The 19,719-nt window shown below is 42.6% G+C and overlaps 1 protein-coding gene across 1 annotated transcript; it reads left to right on the plus strand.

Moving 5' to 3' along the window:
• The first annotated feature begins 88 nt into the window (after positions 1-88).
• Positions 89-17,005, plus strand: LOC142967739 (dehydrogenase/reductase SDR family member 13-like). The gene is made up of 6 exons (XM_076107261.1): positions 89-461; positions 1,820-1,938; positions 2,568-2,691; positions 4,309-4,481; positions 5,314-5,467; positions 16,185-17,005. Exons 1-6 carry the CDS (start codon positions 335-337, stop codon positions 16,442-16,444), a joined length of 957 nt encoding a protein of 318 aa, XP_075963376.1. The 5' UTR covers positions 89-334; the 3' UTR covers positions 16,445-17,005.
• Positions 17,006-19,719: the final 2,714 nt, after the last annotated feature.

Here is a 19,719-nt window from a genome sequence, read left to right on the forward strand (position 1 = left end):
AAAATTAAAATAGAATTTTATTGTATTGATTATTTTGTCCACAATATTTTCCTTCATTTATAAAGATGATTTTGTCAACAGGGTTTTATTTTGAAGGGTCCAACAGGAAGTCCTTTACCTGCCTGTTCAGTGGGTGAAAGATCAAACTGCAGCGGGAGTTTCAGTCGAACGACGATGAGGACCGAGAGCAGAACCGGTCGAACCGGACCGAGCCGAGCCTCTCCCGGTCCCGTCTCATGCAGGTAGAGCCGGTCCGACAGGTGAGTCCCCACCAGGTGTATAAAAGGCAGTCTGCGGTTCTCAGGTGGGTCTCAGACCGCCGCTGCTCTCCACCATGTTCCACCTGCTGCTGCTGGCCGCCGTGGTGCTGGGAGGATACGTGTTCCTCACGAGGACCCTCTTCAAAAGATCCAAATGTAAAGGGAACGCGGCCATTGCCGGCAAGACCGTCGTCATCACAGGTGAGTCAGGGGGCGGGGCTAATACTGCTGCAGGACAGGTGAGCAGAGTTAGTCTGAAATGATGCAACTTGTTTCTAAATGGAACTACAAGAAAGCTTTAAATGTTCGGGATGTTTTAAAGAAACTGAGTTATTGTTACATTTAAATGATTATGTAATGCAATAAATAAACTATATTGCTATACTGTATGTGTGTGTATATATATATATATATATATACTACAAGACGAGACATTTAAAGACCTTCATTATTTCTGTTATTGTCTAACTGATTAATTAAGAAACATAAATAAGAAATAATGAGGTAGTTTACTTCATAACAAGAATCATTAGTTAAAATCCTAATTAGGACGTTTAATGATTATATTCTTTCTTCTTTTGCTTCTTTTATATCTTTAATACGCTTCTCTCTCAACTGTATTAATTCATTATTATGTTTATACGTTTACTCCAAACATTACACATTAACAATAATAAAGATATAAATGATAAACTTATGAAAAAGGATGCTTGTGAAATAGTATTTATTTTGTATTTGCACCTTATTGTTGTTATGTTGGACATTTTATTTTCGCACTCTCCGCTCTTTATATTGCAACTGCTGCAGAGCGATTTCCAACAAGAAAAATAAAGTTTTTATCTTATTTTTATCCTAAAACAATAAAAACAAACGTTTTATTGTTTTCTGGTAACCTTTTAAAAGAAACAAATAAACATTTACGTTTCCTGTTTTATTACTGATGCAGTATTAAAAAGTGCTCCAGCAGCTCCACGAGGTTTCACGTTCACCAGCTTAGCTTAGCGTGTTAGCATGCTAACATTAGCTGTTAGCATGCTAACATTAGCTGTTAGCTATCAGTAAACATAGAGTCCAGCTGAGGCTGATTGAATGTGTTATAGTTCTGCAGGTTTTGGGGTCATAAACCAAAGTATTGGTACACATTAAGGTGTTAAACTGATGATTGGTGCTATGAAAGTCAGTAGGATTCATCCTCTGGGGAACATGATTGGTTGTACCAAATTTGGTGACAATCCATCAGGTAGAAGTTGAGATATTTCAAGGATTTAAGGATGATTTATTGTCGTTATTCAACACAACAAACACATGACAAATAAAACAAAAACGGTAGTACATTCATGTTTCTGAGACATCAGACAGCCAGGATGCATGCTGGGTAGTGGAGTAGCCTCAGGTGCTAGCTGGGTTAGCTTAGCATCCATCTTGGCTGTCCTCCCTGGGGCAGTTTGGTTGTGGTCTGGCAGGTCTGGCCGGTTGGTTGGCTGCTCTTCATCCCCACGCTTTAAAGAGGCTGTGAGGAAATCTCTAAAATCACACGAGTTTGTTTTTTCCTGCTGCAGGAGGGAACACCGGCATCGGTAAAGCCACGGCTCTGCACCTCGCCAGGAAGGGAGCCAGAGTGATCCTGGCCTGCCGAAACCGGGACAAGGCCGAGCTCGCCATCGCAGATATACAACAGGTAGGAAACAGAAGAAGAAGACGAAGAAGACGCTCCATTCTGCCTTTAATACATCACTCTGACTGTCCTGCAACATGTGGTTACTTGTTAAGGAGCGGTGACGGATCACTCAGGGTTTGAGAGAGTTGAAGTGCAAGTTAAAGCAGAATCTTTGAAAGAAGCCGACGGCAGCGAAAGCAGCTGAAGTGCTGCGTATGTAATTTAATTTCAGCTTAAGTTTACTGGCAGGAAGGGAACTTCCATTTCAAATGTAAAAACTCAAAGAAGTTAGAGTTAGAAGTTAGAGAGGAACTTTCAGTCGAATTATAAGCGATGAAAGGAGTTGAAGTGGACGAGTCGACTCAGCTGAAATGTGTGAAAGCAGCTGAAGTGTTGCATAAAGAACAAAGTTCAGCTCTAAGCAACAAGCTGGAGTTTACTACGAGGAGTCGAGGTATAAGTTGTGTCTAAACTGAAAGGAGTTGAAGCGTTAGTTGGAGGACAATCTGTTTTACAATTCACTACCTTTACTCAATTCTGTCATTTGAATGTGTATGTAACATCATGAATATTTGACTCTTTTCTTAACAGTCTGTGGTCTTATTATAGTAAATGCCCGACATCGTCACCTGATGATGATCTCGTTCCAGGAAACAGGAAGTACTGACGTCCTCTTCATCCAGTTGGACCTCGCCAGTCTGAAGTCGGTCCGCTGCTTCACTGAAAGGTTCCTGAAAACTGAGTCCAGGTTGGATCTGCTCATCAACAATGCTGGTAAACAAACATAAAGACACACAAAGACAAACAAACACACTGTAAGAGAGAGACTCATTATTTATCATATTTAAAAGTGAGACAAAAATAAAACATCTGGTGGCTCCAAATAAAGTCCGATGTGAACGCACTAACAAAAGATGTAACCAGTGACGGGAATGTAGCAAAGCACATTTACTCAAGTACTGTACTTAAGTAGAAATATTAGTATTTCTAGATCAAGCTACTTTCTACTTCTACTCCACTACATTTCAGAGGTAACTGTTGTACTTTTAACTACATTTATCTGACGGTTACTCTTCAGTCATCAAAATACAATATATAGTAAAACACTTGCAGATGGTCATTTTTCAGCATTGAGTACTTTTACTTTTGATACTTTAAGTACATTTTGTTGATAAGTAATGTTTTTAAAATATCTGCTGTCAACACGTCGTTTCTCCTGGAACATCGTGATCTACAGCTTCTGTCGTTTCATCAACGAGTTCACAAATAACATAAAGAGAGTTTACACTGCGTTTGGTTTTTGCCATGTTTCTACGGAAGCCCAGAACGGACAAACCAAGCAGCGACTCCAGAGAGAAACTTTTACGTCGTTGCGTTACCTGAACGCACCGTAGTTCTCTACACGCTGGTGAAGCTACAACAACGTACGACGCGGCGAGTTCACTGACCAGTCACTGTATCTAAATTAGCATATTCATGACTCGACCTCCACTTTATGCAAATAACATAATGTGCAATCTGCAACATCCCCGCTAGATGGCACCAAACTCTACACACTGTCCCTTTAAGTAAACGTACCGTGAAATACTCGACAAGCAAAAGTCCTGCATCAACGTGTGACAGTGAGCAGAGACTCGGGTGTACAACAGCAGCGAGGTGGCACACCTGATGTGGAACGCAGCCATCATCAATCATCATGGTTTCACTCCAGTTTAACAAAACACCAAGTTCACTGGAACAAAGATCTGTTGTCTGTTGAGGGTTTAGGGGGAGGAGCCACAGCATTTAAATGAGTTCATATTTCACACTGATTGATTGATATAAATTAAGTGACTTTTTATTTACCACATTTACTACAATTATTATTATTATTGTTTATCAAACAAATTGTATTTAACATTTTGTCATGTTTATTTTTTTAATTAAGTTTTTCCACTGAATGTGTTGTGTACCAATAATTTAAAATTATTTGTTTGTTTTCATTTTTATGAATATTTTTACATTTCAAAGAAAAATATTGACACAAGATTAAAGGTCCTAAATGTAAACTTCAGACAAACAGTGATTTTGTTGTTTTATTATTAATATTATTATTATGGTATTTTTTTTGTCAAAGACAAATATTGATACAAGAATGGATATTAAAGGTCCTAAATACATGACAATTAAACTTTAAACAGTTTGTAAGCTAGTTATTATTTTTATTATTATTTTTCAAATTTTCGTTTACATGTAATTACATGTTTCCTCATCAAATAGCATTTGTTATGGTTCACGTTTGCTTGTTTCAGCGTCACAGAGACGTCTGATTGGTCGGAGACTTGAACTTAAAGGGACACACACATGGATCTTTTTGATTGGCTGTTCATGTAAACTCCGTCTGTCCTGCAGGTCTGGTGGCGGACGGGCGGACGGAGGACGGTTTCGGCATTGAGTTCGGGGTGAACCACCTGGGTCACTTCCTGTTGACGTACCTGCTGATGGAGCGTCTGAAGGAGGCCGGGGGGGGACGCGTGGTCACCGTGTCCTCCATGGCGTACCGCTGGGGACACGTCGACCCGGAGGTGAGTCCATGAGACACTACATGTTAACACTTCAGCTGCTTTCACAATCCATACAATGTTTTATCAGCATACGAACGCCAAGTATCAAAAGTAAACAAATACAAACGAAACCTTTTGGTAACAGCTGCTTTTTCGCTCCACTAGGTGGCAGAAAGCGCTTCGACTGCTTTCAAATCTGCTTCCATGCTGTAACTTACACTTCAGCTCCTTTCAGTGTCAGTGTTAACCATCTAATGATGTCACACGGGACATTCTACTGCTAATACAAGCCTGATACTTTATTAATAATAATAATAACCTTTATTTGTTCAGCACATTTCATACAGAATATTTAAAAATAAAACAGAAAACCTTTTACAGATAGAATAAATAAAAGTGGGAGGAAGAAAGAATGAATTTCAACAGATGAATAAGAACCTGAAAACATTTACATTTAAAATTAAAAACAAATATAAAAAGTGTTGAGACATAAAAGGCATAATGTGTGATTCTGTAACACATGAAGAGCTGTTATAAAAGAGAGTTGTGCCTCTCTAACGTTTTGAGGAACCAGAGACCAGCAGAAGAGGATCAGAGGGTTTTTGGTGATGTCGCTGTTTAGAGCTTCTTTGTGTCTCACCTGCTCTGATGTCATGCGACCTCGTTAACTGAACATTTTAGGACCGTCATGTGACTCGGTGTCGAGCCGGTTTCTCTGAGCTTCGGGGTTCTTTGTGTACTTTGTTTTCCTCCATGAAGACATTCCTCCTCTGCAGCTCCAGGCTTCACAGTTATGACGTCACTCGGGTGATCCTGTGTTAACTGAACTTCTTCTTCTTGTGGTTGTGTTCAGGCTCTGGCGGTGAACAGACACCTGGGCACCGGCCGCTACAGCTGGCAGTTCTTCTATGCGTACTGCAACAGCAAACTGTGCAACATGCTCTTCACCCACGAGCTCGCCAAGAGGCTGAAAGGCTCCAACGTCACCTGTTACAGCGTCCACCCAGGTAACCAGAAACCATTACACCGTCCACTCGGGTAACCAGACTCCTGTTAGGTTTTTAAGAACAAAGGATGAAGGAGCTTGCAGGCCGCAGGTACTCTTCTGCTGCGAGCTTCTTACTGCGCACACGCATCAGAAGAATGAGCTGGACCCGGTCCAAAATTAAAAACAATATTTAATGTACTACACAAAGTTCACTTACAAACTGAATTAACTATCAATAGTAATGTTCTCGAGAGCAGAGACCACATACACACATCTCCTCACAGTCCGGCGCGGCCAGTTAGCTGAAAATGAGAGCTGCAGTAATCTGAGGTAAACTCCCTAAAACATTCTCTTTTGTATCCCCTGAGAGTCAGAAAGTGTCCGATACTGTCATAAAATGTGTGAATGACCCTCCGTGGCGATTAGTGATTGGCTTCATTTGAATTCTGCCCCCTCCCATTATCGATCCCTTAGCAAAACATCTTGGCTCCTCGCAAAACATCTTGAACTCCTCCTCTCTGTCCTGCTGGTCAGCTTGGCATTTGACCGTCCCACTGGCCCCATCCTCCATCGATGAGGTCGCCTCCATTTGCTGCTGCATGTCTGACACCTCACTCAGAATCCCTATCTGACCCTCAAGACTATTCTTAGTGTTTTAATACCTACAGTGACTATACTTCTATGATTTAATACATTCAATGAGTTAATTACTGTAACATATAATATCCTCTATAAGAAAGAATATTGTAAACCTATAATACATTCCATATGGAAACATATTGTGACTAACATATTTATTATTGTGACACTTCTACTCACCACTAGGGGTGTTATTAAATCCTACTAATAATGCGTTTAATACTGAAATTCTCCACAAATCCCCCCTAACACACTATTCATAGTGTGTTCATAAATTTCCAGGAAAAACAATCCCTCTCTAATGGTCCTTTATGGGCCGAGGGTGAATTTCCTCAATTAAACAGTAGCTAACAGTTCAAGTTCATAAACATCATCTACACCTAACTGATTGCCCTATGCTTGTAGAAGTTCACTAATGCAAGGGATGCAGCAGCGAACGCAGAGGACCAGGTGGTGGAGGTCCTGCGTCGAGTTCTGGATCCATCCTACGAAATGAGGGATAGAGAAGAATTCTGAGAAGCCTTGTCTGCTCCTGTTTCACTTGACAAAAATTATATTTCCTAATACAATGCACCTCTAAATCCCAAATTGACCCTATAAAACAAAAAACAAACAAAACAATCTCTCAGAGTCAATTTTCCAAATTGTCAGTATCTCACCGGATGTTTTCAGAAGTCCATCTGGACTCAATCAGGTCCTTCAATCAGCATCCCAGCGAAGATGATCAGGAGCTGCTCGTGAAGTCCTGCTTTGGCATCACGAGTGAAGTTTACAAAACGCTGTTGGTTATAATATATGCAATTAATCCAATCGACATTTTTATTGATTGACTCCCACCAGAAAATTCTGATTTCTGGCACTAAATTAATTAAGCAAGCACCCCCCTTGGTACTCCTATGACATCTATGTAAACTTGGCCATCAAAATGAACCTCCCATGGTCCACCTTGTTGGTCAGCGCCACTTACACCTTTGGACCTCATTCACAGTCAGCTACCTGGTGATACAATAGGAGACTGCTTTCTCCTGTCTGCGGATGCCTCTGTGTTCTCCACCTGTGAAAACAAAACTTAACTCATGTTAGTTAGCACCCTAGTATATCTTATTTGTCAGCACCGCCCCATGGTCTTGCTGGGAGCATGGGCATCTGTTGCTGTGGGAGGTAGAGGTGGTCCTGGTCTTGGGTACTGCTGATGTTGTGGTGAGAATGGAGCCGATTGTGGTGGTGCATTGGACTGTCTTCCTCTTCTTTTATGTGGGCAGCCTCTTGCCAAATGACCTTCTTTTCCGCATATGTAGCAATTCCATTTACGTACAGTTCTTCCACACCCCCCTTGCTGGTATCCTCTCCCTCTGCTGTGTCCACGTCCTCTGCCTCTGTACTGTGGTGGGGGTTGGTAGTACACCACTGTGGGGGGCGGGAATGCTGGACACAGTTGATATGGGGTCGGGGGTGCAGCTGGATATTGGGGCTGTTGAGGGGCCTGAGCCTCAGCTACTAACATCTGTTTCATGGCTTGATGCTTCCTATTTAATTCTCTGTCCGCCTCCGCTATTTGAAGTTTCAGCAGCCACTGCATCATTCTATTCAGATCTTCTTCACTTTTTCTTTGTCTTTCTCGTTCTCGCAGATCTGCTCTGACGTGTTCCCATTCTCTTAATATGGCCTCTTCGTTCGCATCTTTTCCTTGTCTTTCTTGCTCACCTGGTGTGTAGACAGGGGTGTTAGGTCTGGGAGTGGTGGTGGTTTTGAAGTCTGTCTCTTTCAGGACCTCAGGTAGTCCCACAGCATCTGGAGGGGTGGTCAGGTCGACAGCCTTCCAGTAACCGAGCAGACGCTTGGTAACTGAGCACCTCTTTTCTTCCATGTTGAGGGCCCTTTTCCTACCGAATTTGTTCAAGCGACTGGCTCCTACATGATCTGCAACGGCATTGTTTTTAGCCTCTTCAGCTTCTCTCCCTCTGCTATTTGGATTTTCAGGAAACGCTGCATCAGTTTTGTCAAATCTTCCTCTCCTTTACCTTCCCTTTCCTCTATCTGCAATTGTAGATTTTTTCTGGCACGATCCAGTTCTCTTAATTCACTCTTCAGTTCTTCTACATCCTTTCTCTGTCTGTTCTCCTCTTTTTCCTCTCTCACCTCTTCCTGTCTTTGTCCTTCCAACACCCATGCTGCCGAAGTTGATGTAAACATTATGCAGCCTAGGAGTGTTCACTTACCTCTCAACTCTGTCTATCCTTCTGGGCTCTAATCTAACAGTAGCTCTGACTGTGTGAAAAATTAGTTTTTTATCACAATTAAAATTGCAAAATTAAAAATTATGGAAATTGAATTCTGAATTAAAATCAATATTTAATTAAAATTCTGAATTAAATTCAAAAAATTACAAATGTCAGATACAAAATCAACTATGCAAGCTAAAATATTGAATCAAAATTAACAATTTTAGGATAAAAATTGAATTGAAACGGAGTTAGAATATTGGATTAAAACTAAATTCACCAACTGAAGTTGAAATGTTAAATCACAATTAAAACCATCAATGAAAGTTGAATTACTGAATCAAACTAAAATTACCAATGAAAGAAGTACAATTAATATAATCAACAGTAGTATAAAATGCTAAATTAAAACTAAGATAAACAATCAAAGTCAAAATACAAGTCAAAAGCTTAGAGTCAAAAACAAGGAATATTACAAGTTTATCACCAGAACTCAAAGTATTGTAATGTATCTTCTAATCCACAGATGACTGAGTATCTTGTAATTCTAAGACAATTTCACCTCTAGGTTGTCTGGGTAATGGAGTTTTCTGTAATTATCAAGCAATTACTCCTCCAACCGATAGGTGGCGAAGTTGTCTCTTCTTCTTCTATGGTGTTTTTTTTTTTCAAAAAACCCCACGAAAACGGACAATGGGCTAATACTAATGCTTATTAACGGCTATCGCTACAAGCTAAACTAACCGGCGAAACCGTGTCTTCAGCACACAGACAAAGCACCGTAGTTTAAACTCTTACACCATGCCGCATTCACACACACTTTATGCTAGACCGTGCTTGGCTTCTCCATATGCACCGGTTATTTCATAATCCTTTTATCTAGTTATCTAGGTGAGCACAAAGCAGGCTTCGGCTCCGCTAGCATTCACTCCTTACTACAACAACAAAAAACAATCTCTCACAACGTTTTTGTCATCACTGCATCCATCATTCATACCAAAATACACCGTGATTACAATGTATGAATACCCACTCATTACCTATTACCCACCCCGGATTATATTCCCTAGAACTCAAGTTAAATCCAGCGCTTTGTAGCAGTCAGCCTCTGTGCCCGCAGAGCGCTCGACTCTGTAGCGTAACTGTTCTGTTGGCTTTCTAAGCTCATCAATATGTCCCGTCGGGCAGAGTTCTCACAAGGCCCACCTAGTAGGCCAGCCCAGCTGGTCAACTACACAGAGTGGTAACAGCGCGAACTCTGGCAAAACCCTCTGGAACTATTCAATTTATTCCCTCCCGTTAAGAGTCATTGGTTCGCCAGATCCAAACCTGCCAAACAGGACCCGGGGGGGCCGTCGCCTTTACCCCACGCTACCCCGCCACCAGATTCAGTTAGCCTGGTTCCCCGGACTCTCGAAGCTGCTTAAGCTTTTGAGCGCTTAGCTCTGAGCCCCAGGCTCTGCATAGCTTGATCAGGGCCAACGTAGAAGACGTACCGTTCCTCGACGGACCTTACCGGTAGGATTTAGCAAAAAAGAACAGCGTGTAGGCAAAATACACGTGTTCCTAATCCAGCTTGCAAGTGTGCTCCATACAGTAATCCAGCTACTTTAAATTTCAAATCAATATACTTTACCGGCATGCTGCAGCCTGCTCCTTTGTTCGGCTCTCGGAGGGGTTGACCAAGATACCGTCTCTAAGTTTTCCTATACTACCTGTACAGATTTTATCAAAAAGGTTCTGTTTACCCGTTTGTCTTTGGCGCCAGAAGGTATCTTAGTCAGCTCCTCGTCCAGTCCGTTTTCCAGCAATCATCACGTAGGGGTCACCATTTTGTTAGGTTTTTAAGAACAAAGGATGAAGGAGCTTGCAGGCCGCAGGTACTCTTCTGCTGCGAGCTTCTTACTGCGCACGCGCATCAGAAGAATGAGCTGGACCCGGTCCAGAATTAAAACAATATTTAATGTACTACACAAAGTTCACTTACAAACTGAATTAACTATCAATAGTAATGTTCTCGAGAGCAGAGACCACATACACGCATCTCCTCACAGTCCGGCGCGGCCAGTTAGCTGAAAATGAGAGCTGCAGTAATCTGAGGTAAACTCCCTAAAACATTCTCTTTTGTATCCCCTGAGAGTCGGAAAGTGTCCGACACTGTCATAAAATGTGTGAATGACCCTCCGTGGCGATTAGTGATTGGCTTCATTTGAATTCTGCCCCCTCCCATTATCGATCCCTTAGCAAAACATCTTGGCTCCTCGCAAAACATCTTGAACTCCTCCTCTCTGTCCTGCTGGTCAGCTTGGCATTTGACCGTCCCACTGGCCCCATCCTCCATCGATGAGGTCGCCTCCATTTGCTGCTGCATGTCTGACACCTCACTCAGAATCCTTATCTGACCCTCAAGACTATTCTTAGTGTTTTAATACCTACAGTGACTATACTTCTATGATTTAATACATTCAATGAGTTAATTACTGTAACATATAATATCCTCTATAAGAAAGAATATTGTAAACCTATAATACATTCCATATGGAAACATATTGTGACTAACATATTTATTATTGTGACACTTCTACTCACCACTAGGGGTGTTATTAAATCCTACTAATAATGCGTTTAATACTGAAATTCTCCACAAATCCCCCCTAACACACTATTCATAGTGTGTTCATAAATTTCCAGGAAAAACAATCCCTCTCTAATGGTCCTTTATGGGCCGAGGGTGAATTTCCTCAATTAAACAGTAGCTAACAGTTCAAGTTCATAAACATCATCTACACCTAACTGATTGCCCTATGCTTGTAGAAGTTCACTAATGCAAGGGATGCAGCAGCGAACGCAGAGGACCAGGTGGTGGAGGTCCTGCGTCGAGTTCTGGATCCATCCTACGAAATGAGGGATAGAGAAGAATTCTGAGAAGCCTTGTCTGCTCCTGTTTCACTTGACAAAAATTATATTTCCTAATACAATGCACCTCTAAATCCCAAATTGACCCTATAAAACAAAAAACAAACAAAACAATCTCTCAGAGTCAATTTTCCAAATTGTCAGTATCTCACCGGATGTTTTCAGAAGTCCATCTGGACTCAATCAGGTCCTTCAATCAGCATCCCAGCGAAGATGATCAGGAGCTGCTCGTGAAGTCCTGCTTTGGCATCACGAGTGAAGTTTACAAAACGCTGTTGGTTATAATATATGCAATTAATCCAATCGACATTTTTATTGATTGACTCCCACCAGAAAATTCTGATTTCTGGCACTAAATTAATTAAGCAAGCACCCCCCTTGGTACTCCTATGACATCTATGTAAACTTGGCCATCAAAATGAACCTCCCATGGTCCACCTTGTTGGTCAGCGCCACTTACACCTTTGGACCTCATTCACAGTCAGCTACCTGGTGATACAATAGGAGACTGCTTTCTCCTGTCTGCGGATGCCTCTGTGTTCTCCACCTGTGAAAACAAAACTTAACTCATGTTAGTTAGCACCCTAGTATATCTTATTTGTCAGCACCGCCCCATGGTCTTGCTGGGAGCATGGGCATCTGTTGCTGTGGGAGGTAGAGGTGGTCCTGGTCTTGGGTACTGCTGATGTTGTGGTGAGAATGGAGCCGATTGTGGTGGTGCATTGGACTGTCTTCCTCTTCTTTTATGTGGGCAGCCTCTTGCCAAATGACCTTCTTTTCCGCATATGTAGCAATTCCATTTACGTACAGTTCTTCCACACCCCCCTTGCTGGTATCCTCTCCCTCTGCTGTGTCCACGTCCTCTGCCTCTGTACTGTGGTGGGGGTTGGTAGTACACCACTGTGGGGGGCGGGAATGCTGGACACAGTTGATATGGGGTCGGGGGTGCAGCTGGATATTGGGGCTGTTGAGGGGCCTGAGCCTCAGCTACTAACATCTGTTTCATGGCTTGATGCTTCCTATTTAATTCTCTGTCCGCCTCCGCTATTTGAAGTTTCAGCAGCCACTGCATCATTCTATTCAGATCTTCTTCACTTTTTCTTTGTCTTTCTCGTTCTCGCAGATCTGCTCTGACGTGTTCCCATTCTCTTAATATGGCCTCTTCGTTCGCATCTTTTCCTTGTCTTTCTTGCTCACCTGGTGTGTAGACAGGGGTGTTAGGTCTGGGAGTGGTGGTGGTTTTGAAGTCTGTCTCTTTCAGGACCTCAGGTAGTCCCACAGCATCTGGAGGGGTGGTCAGGTCGACAGCCTTCCAGTAACCGAGCAGACGCTTGGTAACTGAGCACCTCTTTTCTTCCATGTTGAGGGCCCTTTTCCTACCGAATTTGTTCAAGCGACTGGCTCCTACATGATCTGCAACGGCATTGTTTTTAGCCTCTTCAGCTTCTCTCCCTCTGCTATTTGGATTTTCAGGAAACGCTGCATCAGTTTTGTCAAATCTTCCTCTCCTTTACCTTCCCTTTCCTCTATCTGCAATTGTAGATTTTTTCTGGCACGATCCAGTTCTCTTAATTCACTCTTCAGTTCTTCTACATCCTTTCTCTGTCTGTTCTCCTCTTTTTCCTCTCTCACCTCTTCCTGTCTTTGTCCTTCCAACACCCATGCTGCCGAAGTTGATGTAAACATTATGCAGCCTAGGAGTGTTCACTTACCTCTCAACTCTGTCTATCCTTCTGGGCTCTAATCTAACAGTAGCTCTGACTGTGTGAAAAATTAGTTTTTTATCACAATTAAAATTGCAAAATTAAAAATTATGGAAATTGAATTCTGAATTAAAATCAATATTTAATTAAAATTCTGAATTAAATTCAAAAAATTACAAATGTCAGATACAAAATCAACTATGCAAGCTAAAATATTGAATCAAAATTAACAATTTTAGGATAAAAATTGAATTGAAACGGAGTTAGAATATTGGATTAAAACTAAATTCACCAACTGAAGTTGAAATGTTAAATCACAATTAAAACCATCAATGAAAGTTGAATTACTGAATCAAACTAAAATTACCAATGAAAGAAGTACAATTAATATAATCAACAGTAGTATAAAATGCTAAATTAAAACTAAGATAAACAATCAAAGTCAAAATACAAGTCAAAAGCTTAGAGTCAAAAACAAGGAATATTACAAGTTTATCACCAGAACTCAAAGTATTGTAATGTATCTTCTAATCCACAGATGACTGAGTATCTTGTAATTCTAAGACAATTTCACCTCTAGGTTGTCTGGGTAATGGAGTTTTCTGTAATTATCAAGCAATTACTCCTCCAACCGATAGGTGGCGAAGTTGTCTCTTCTTCTTCTATGGTGTTTTTTTTTTTCAAAAAACCCCACGAAAACGGACAATGGGCTAATACTAATGCTTATTAACGGCTATCGCTACAAGCTAAACTAACCGGCGAAACCGTGTCTTCAGCACACAGACAAAGCACCGTAGTTTAAACTCTTACACCATGCCGCATTCACACACACTTTATGCTAGACCGTGCTTGGCTTCTCCATATGCACCGGTTATTTCATAATCCTTTTATCTAGTTATCTAGGTGAGCACAAAGCAGGCTTCGGCTCCGCTAGCATTCACTCCTTACTACAACAACAAAAAACAATCTCTCACAACGTTTTTGTCATCACTGCATCCATCATTCATACCAAAATACACCGTGATTACAATGTATGAATACCCACTCATTACCTATTACCCACCCCGGATTATATTCCCTAGAACTCAAGTTAAATCCAGCGCTTTGTAGCAGTCAGCCTCTGTGCCCGCAGAGCGCTCGACTCTGTAGCGTAACTGTTCTGTTGGCTTTCTAAGCTCATCAATATGTCCCGTCGGGCAGAGTTCTCACAAGGCCCACCTAGTAGGCCAGCCCAGCTGGTCAACTACACAGAGTGGTAACAGCGCGAACTCTGGCAAAACCCTCTGGAACTATTCAATTTATTCCCTCCCGTTAAGAGTCATTGGTTCGCCAGATCCAAACCTGCCAAACAGGACCCGGGGGGGCCGTCGCCTTTACCCCACGCTACCCCGCCACCAGATTCAGTTAGCCTGGTTCCCCGGACTCTCGAAGCTGCTTAAGCTTTTGAGCGCTTAGCTCTGAGCCCCAGGCTCTGCATAGCTTGATCAGGGCCAACGTAGAAGACGTACCGTTCCTCGACGGACCTTACCGGTAGGATTTAGCAAAAAAGAACAGCGTGTAGGCAAAATACACGTGTTCCTAATCCAGCTTGCAAGTGTGCTCCATACAGTAATCCAGCTACTTTAAATTTCAAATCAATATACTTTACCGGCATGCTGCAGCCTGCTCCTTTGTTCGGCTCTCGGAGGGGTTGACCAAGATACCGTCTCTAAGTTTTCCTATACTACCTATACAGATTTTATCAAAAAGGTTCTGTTTACCCGTTTGTCTTTGGCGCCAGAAGGTATCTTAGTCAGCTCCTCGTCCAGTCCGTTTTCCAGCAATCATCACGTAGGGGTCACCATTTTGTTAGGTTTTTAAGAACAAAGGATGAAGGAGCTTGCAGGCCGCAGGTACTCTTCTGCTGCGAGCTTCTTACTGCGCACGCGCATCAGAAGAATGAGCTGGACCCGGTCCAGAATTAAAACAATATTTAATGTACTACACAAAGTTCACTTACAAACTGAATTAACTATCAATAGTAATGTTCTCGAGAGCAGAGACCACATACACGCATCTCCTCACAGTCCGGCGCGGCCAGTTAGCTGAAAATGAGAGCTGCAGTAATCTGAGGTAAACTCCCTGAAACATTCTCTTTTGTATCCCCTGAGAGTCGGAAAGTGTCCGACACTGTCATAAAATGTGTGAATGACCCTCCATGGCGATTAGTGATTGGCTTCATTTGAATTCTGCCCCCTCCCATTATCGATCCCTTAGCAAAACATCTTGGCTCCTCGCAAAACATCTTGAACTCCTCCTCTCTGTCCTGCTGGTCAGCTTGGCATTTGACCGTCCCACTGGCCCCATCCTCCATCGATGAGGTCGCCTCCATTTGCTGCTGCATGTCTGACACCTCACTCAGAATCCTTATCTGACCCTCAAGACTATTCTTAGTGTTTTAATACCTACAGTGACTATACTTCTATGATTTAATACATTCAATGAGTTAATTACTGTAACATATAATATCCTCCATAAGAAAGAATATTGTAAACCTATAATACATTCCATATGGAAACATATTGTGACTAACATATTTATTATTGTGACACTTCTACTCACCACTAGGGGTGTTATTAAATCCTACTAATAATGCGTTTAATACTGAAATTCTCCACACTCCTCCAGGACTCCTTTCTGAGAGACATCAACCCGTCCTTGTTCCTGATCTTTGCCTCTAACTGTCTCCACACTGACAGGACACGTGATTCCACTTCCTCCTAACATGTAGCTGCACCAACAGGAAGTAGTTTTAAAGAAAAGTCCACCAAGTTCACATCCTAATGGAACTGTTTTTGCTTTTGCACTGATTTCTACGTTTCCCCTCAAACTGAAAATACTCATTTAAAAAACGGATGAATTTAAACTTTAAACTACATGAAGAAGAACCGAACACAGAGTTAGAAGAAGTAGAATAACTGTCAGAGAAATGCAGTAAAACATGTTTATGGAAGTCTGAAACTGGTATTTACAATAGTTCCTGTGTGACGTGAACACTGTGAGATGTTTTTAAAGACGTGAAGTTCTGCGTTCTTTGTTCAGACACTTTTTTTAGTTATTTTTACCCAAACGAGGATCGTTTTTAAACCTGACCGAGTAGTTTCCTGTGAAGTTTATTTTGAAAAGACACGAGGTGACAGATACGAGACCTGATGGTCCGTCAGGTGATCTTTAAACCGACGTACCTGACCTCCAGGTGTGCCTTGCTGCCCCCCAGGTGTGGTCCGGACCGGGCTGTCCCGTAACGTCAGCCTGTGGCAGAAGGTCTTCATCGAGCCCATCGCCCGGCTGTTGTTCCTGGACCCGGAGGCCGGAGCTCAGACCACGCTGCACTGCTCCCTGCAGGAGGGAATCGAACCCCTGAGCGGACGCTACTTCTCCTGCTGCGCCGTGGAGGACGTGACCCCCCGGGGCCAAGACGACGGCGTGGCCCGGAAACTGTGGGACGTCAGCGAGCGTCTCTGCGGACTCTCTTAAGGTGGAATGACCACTAAACTCCACCTTAAATGGATCTTTGAGTCCAGGAGCCATGTTTAAAACAAATAACAGTTGGTGTTAAAGTGTGATGTCATGTCTGTAACAACGTCATTCTATATAAACTGGTGCAAAGCTTCACTGTGTAGCTTCTTTTAATGGCAGAGAAGAAGAAGTGTAATGTGCTGCTACCTAGTGGCCGACCCGTGAACCTACAGGAAGTGCAACACAAAGTGTGTTTGAGACGTTGGACAAAAAGTCCTCTGACTTGTAGTTTTTCGTTTAACTGAGTTTGAATCCAGGTTTGAACTTCTAACAGCAGCTGATCTTCATGTAGACTCACTGTGAGGGTTTAGTTCTGTCAGCTCGTCGCCTGAGAGAATTACCCACAATCCATAGCGCTGTGACCAGTGGAAGCATGCAGACTTACACAGAAACATTAAGGATTAAAGTTTGGAACATTGAGGCTTTATGACACAGATTTATTCATCAAACATTTATTTTCTTTTTGTTATTAAAGCTGTTTGTTTGTTATTGTCTCAGTGCTGAAATAAAAACCTTTTCATCGTTGATCTGATTCATTTAAAAGTGTTTTCATGATCTCAAAGGAAATCCTCCCGACAGAAACATTCCAGAAGGTTCCTCTAATACGATCAACTGCTGTCATTGGTAGGTAGATAGATGCTTTATTGTTCCCAATACGACTCGTCAACACAAGACAGAAGAATACAGGACAGGTACTACAAATATAAATCCCAATAACGCACAGGATCTCTATCGTCTGTCTCATGGGACTACAGATTATGGGATGGATCACAGAGGATTCTCTTGACCTGTTTCAGATCAAACGTGATCATTTTCAGGTTTTCACTCGAAAGACAAACTTTCAAGCAGCGCTTACAACTTCATCAGTAAAACATTATTTTTGTGCAGAATGCTGAATAAACTGCTTTTCTATAGAAATTTAAAAAGTAAAAGTAGTCCCTACATGGACGGATTCCTATATGTTTTTATTTCCAAAGATAAACAAACACAACGATGAAGAGACATAATGGAGAACTCAGAGGGGAGTCTTCAGTGTAGCTGGCATGCTAATGTTAGCCACCGCTAAGCATTCAGGACTCACAAAGTTCATTTATTTATTTATTTTTGAGGTCCCGTTTTACTTCAAAAGAAAAACCAAACAATATGTGGAGGACGACTTTAAGAGTCACACCTCTGAAGTCTGCTGGTTCATCAGCTGATTACTTCTGGGTGGGTTTTGTCTTTTAATCTCCGTTTAGCTCTTTGCAGGCACCTCTTGTCACCAATATCACTGATGCTCAGTAGATGAGTACCAACGATGTTCTGGCTTTAATCCCCTGTTATAGAGCTCTATTCTCCTGGACCCTGAACAGCTCATGACAGTTTGTAATGTTTGCAGTCAGTATGCTTTTTATTGCTCCTCAGTAAAAGTTAACAAGACCAGGATGTAGATGTGAGGACCACGTCACCACGAAGACCACCACTTCATCCCCAACGTGAAGACGGAGAAAACCACCAAAAAGCTCCCCAACAAACAGGATACAGGTGCTGCATCCTAAAGCCTAAAGACCACCACAGCCAGGAGGACATCTCAAGACAAGAACCGGGCTACAATCCACAGGGACAGAGGAAAGGCCCAAAAATACCCGGAGACACTCAGAGCTGCAAGACTTGGAGAAAGAATTGAAATAAGCTGACAGGAAGCAAAAGCCCAGGTTTAACAAAGAGTGAGATGGCGTCTTCTGGTGGACGCACGATGTTAGGAGACGCCATCTCAAAGTCAAAGTCACGTGACCGCCGGTTTAAACACATCCAAACCATCATGTCTCTTTCACAGAAGATGTGACAGAGATGGACAGTAAGAGGAAGGAGTTCCACAGAGGACATTAGCTGGTTCAGTGTTCAGGGGTGGCGTCTGGTTCAAGGTCCGTTCTTCTTTAAAACCCGAACCATCCTCTCTCTGTGAAGAGGAGACAACAGGTGGTCACAACACATGGAATCTGTGACATTACCGGCTTCATGCATCTGTTAAAGTGACGTCTTTTCTGTCGTTCGGACGGAGAAACAGGCTCAGTGCTCACTGATATTTAGCACTTGGTCTCCAGGACCCTGTGGACACTTAAGGACCTGTATGTCCTTTAGAAGAATAACTACAGAAGTGTTGTTACTGAAGAACACAAGTTACGTAACATTGACTTCTCGTTTCATATTCTCAGGAACAAACAGCGGTCTCCTGGAGGAAAGATCACTGCTTGTTTGACCCGTCCACCTCCACCTCACGTCTGCTCTATTTGGGCTTTTGCCATCTTTGTCTTTATACTTTTACCAAAATACTTCCGTGATATATCAACGAATTACATTATTTTTGTAGGTATAGCTACGAATGCAGGACGAGACCACTCTAGGACAGTAGACCACAACATCAGCTGTACAGCATTGCTGTAGCAGTCTACTGATGGTAGATGGTAGGGATCTGACCCCTGACCTGTAACTTCAGTACTGACCTTTGACTCTGAGCAGCACTTCTCTCTTCCATATGATGTCCTCGTCCCTGCGGACAGTGCAGATGTATACACCGAAGTCTTTGTTAGTGAGGTTACTCAGGGTCAGGCTCAGATCTCCAGTTTGCAGCGGGTTTTCCTTAATCGTTGTGCGGCCTCTGTAAGAGTGGTCCTGCTCCTCAGGCTGGTCTTGGCAGTTCTTAAACACATGGACCATCATGTATGTGCACCACTCCACTGTCGCATCTCCAGGCAGCCGAGCTCTAATTTCGAAGGGCAACGTGACAGATTCACCCAACTCCCAGACCTCCACCACCTCCCGGACAACTAAGAGGGAAACAGAGCACAACATCATTTTTAATTTTCACATCAGCAGCAGTGATAGTGATGGCAGCAGGACCAGTGGCCTACACTGACCCCTGACTCTGAGCCGTACAACTTTCTGGGTCAGGATTTCTCTGTCCTTGTGGACAGTGCAGATGTAGGAGCCACTGTCTCTGAAGCAGGGGTTCCTCAGGGACAGACTGAGGTCTCTAGTATGTAGTGGGTCCTTTTCCATCTTTGTGCGGTCGCAGTAAAACTCGTCTTGTCTGACTAGATAGTTGCCGCCGTTCCGATACTCGTGGACCTTCATGGGCTCGGGGACACAGCAGGTCCACTCCACTGTGGCGTCCTCAGGCAGCAGGAGTTGGGTTTTGAAAGGAAGCTTGACAAACCACACCCCCTCTTTCACCTCCACCCTGGAGACTGAGA

Source organism: Anarhichas minor, unplaced genomic scaffold, assembly GCF_050575085.1.
Source record: "Anarhichas minor isolate MPS153535 unplaced genomic scaffold, ASM5057508v1 ptg000038l, whole genome shotgun sequence".
Lineage (NCBI taxonomy): Eukaryota > Metazoa > Chordata > Actinopteri > Perciformes > Anarhichadidae > Anarhichas > Anarhichas minor.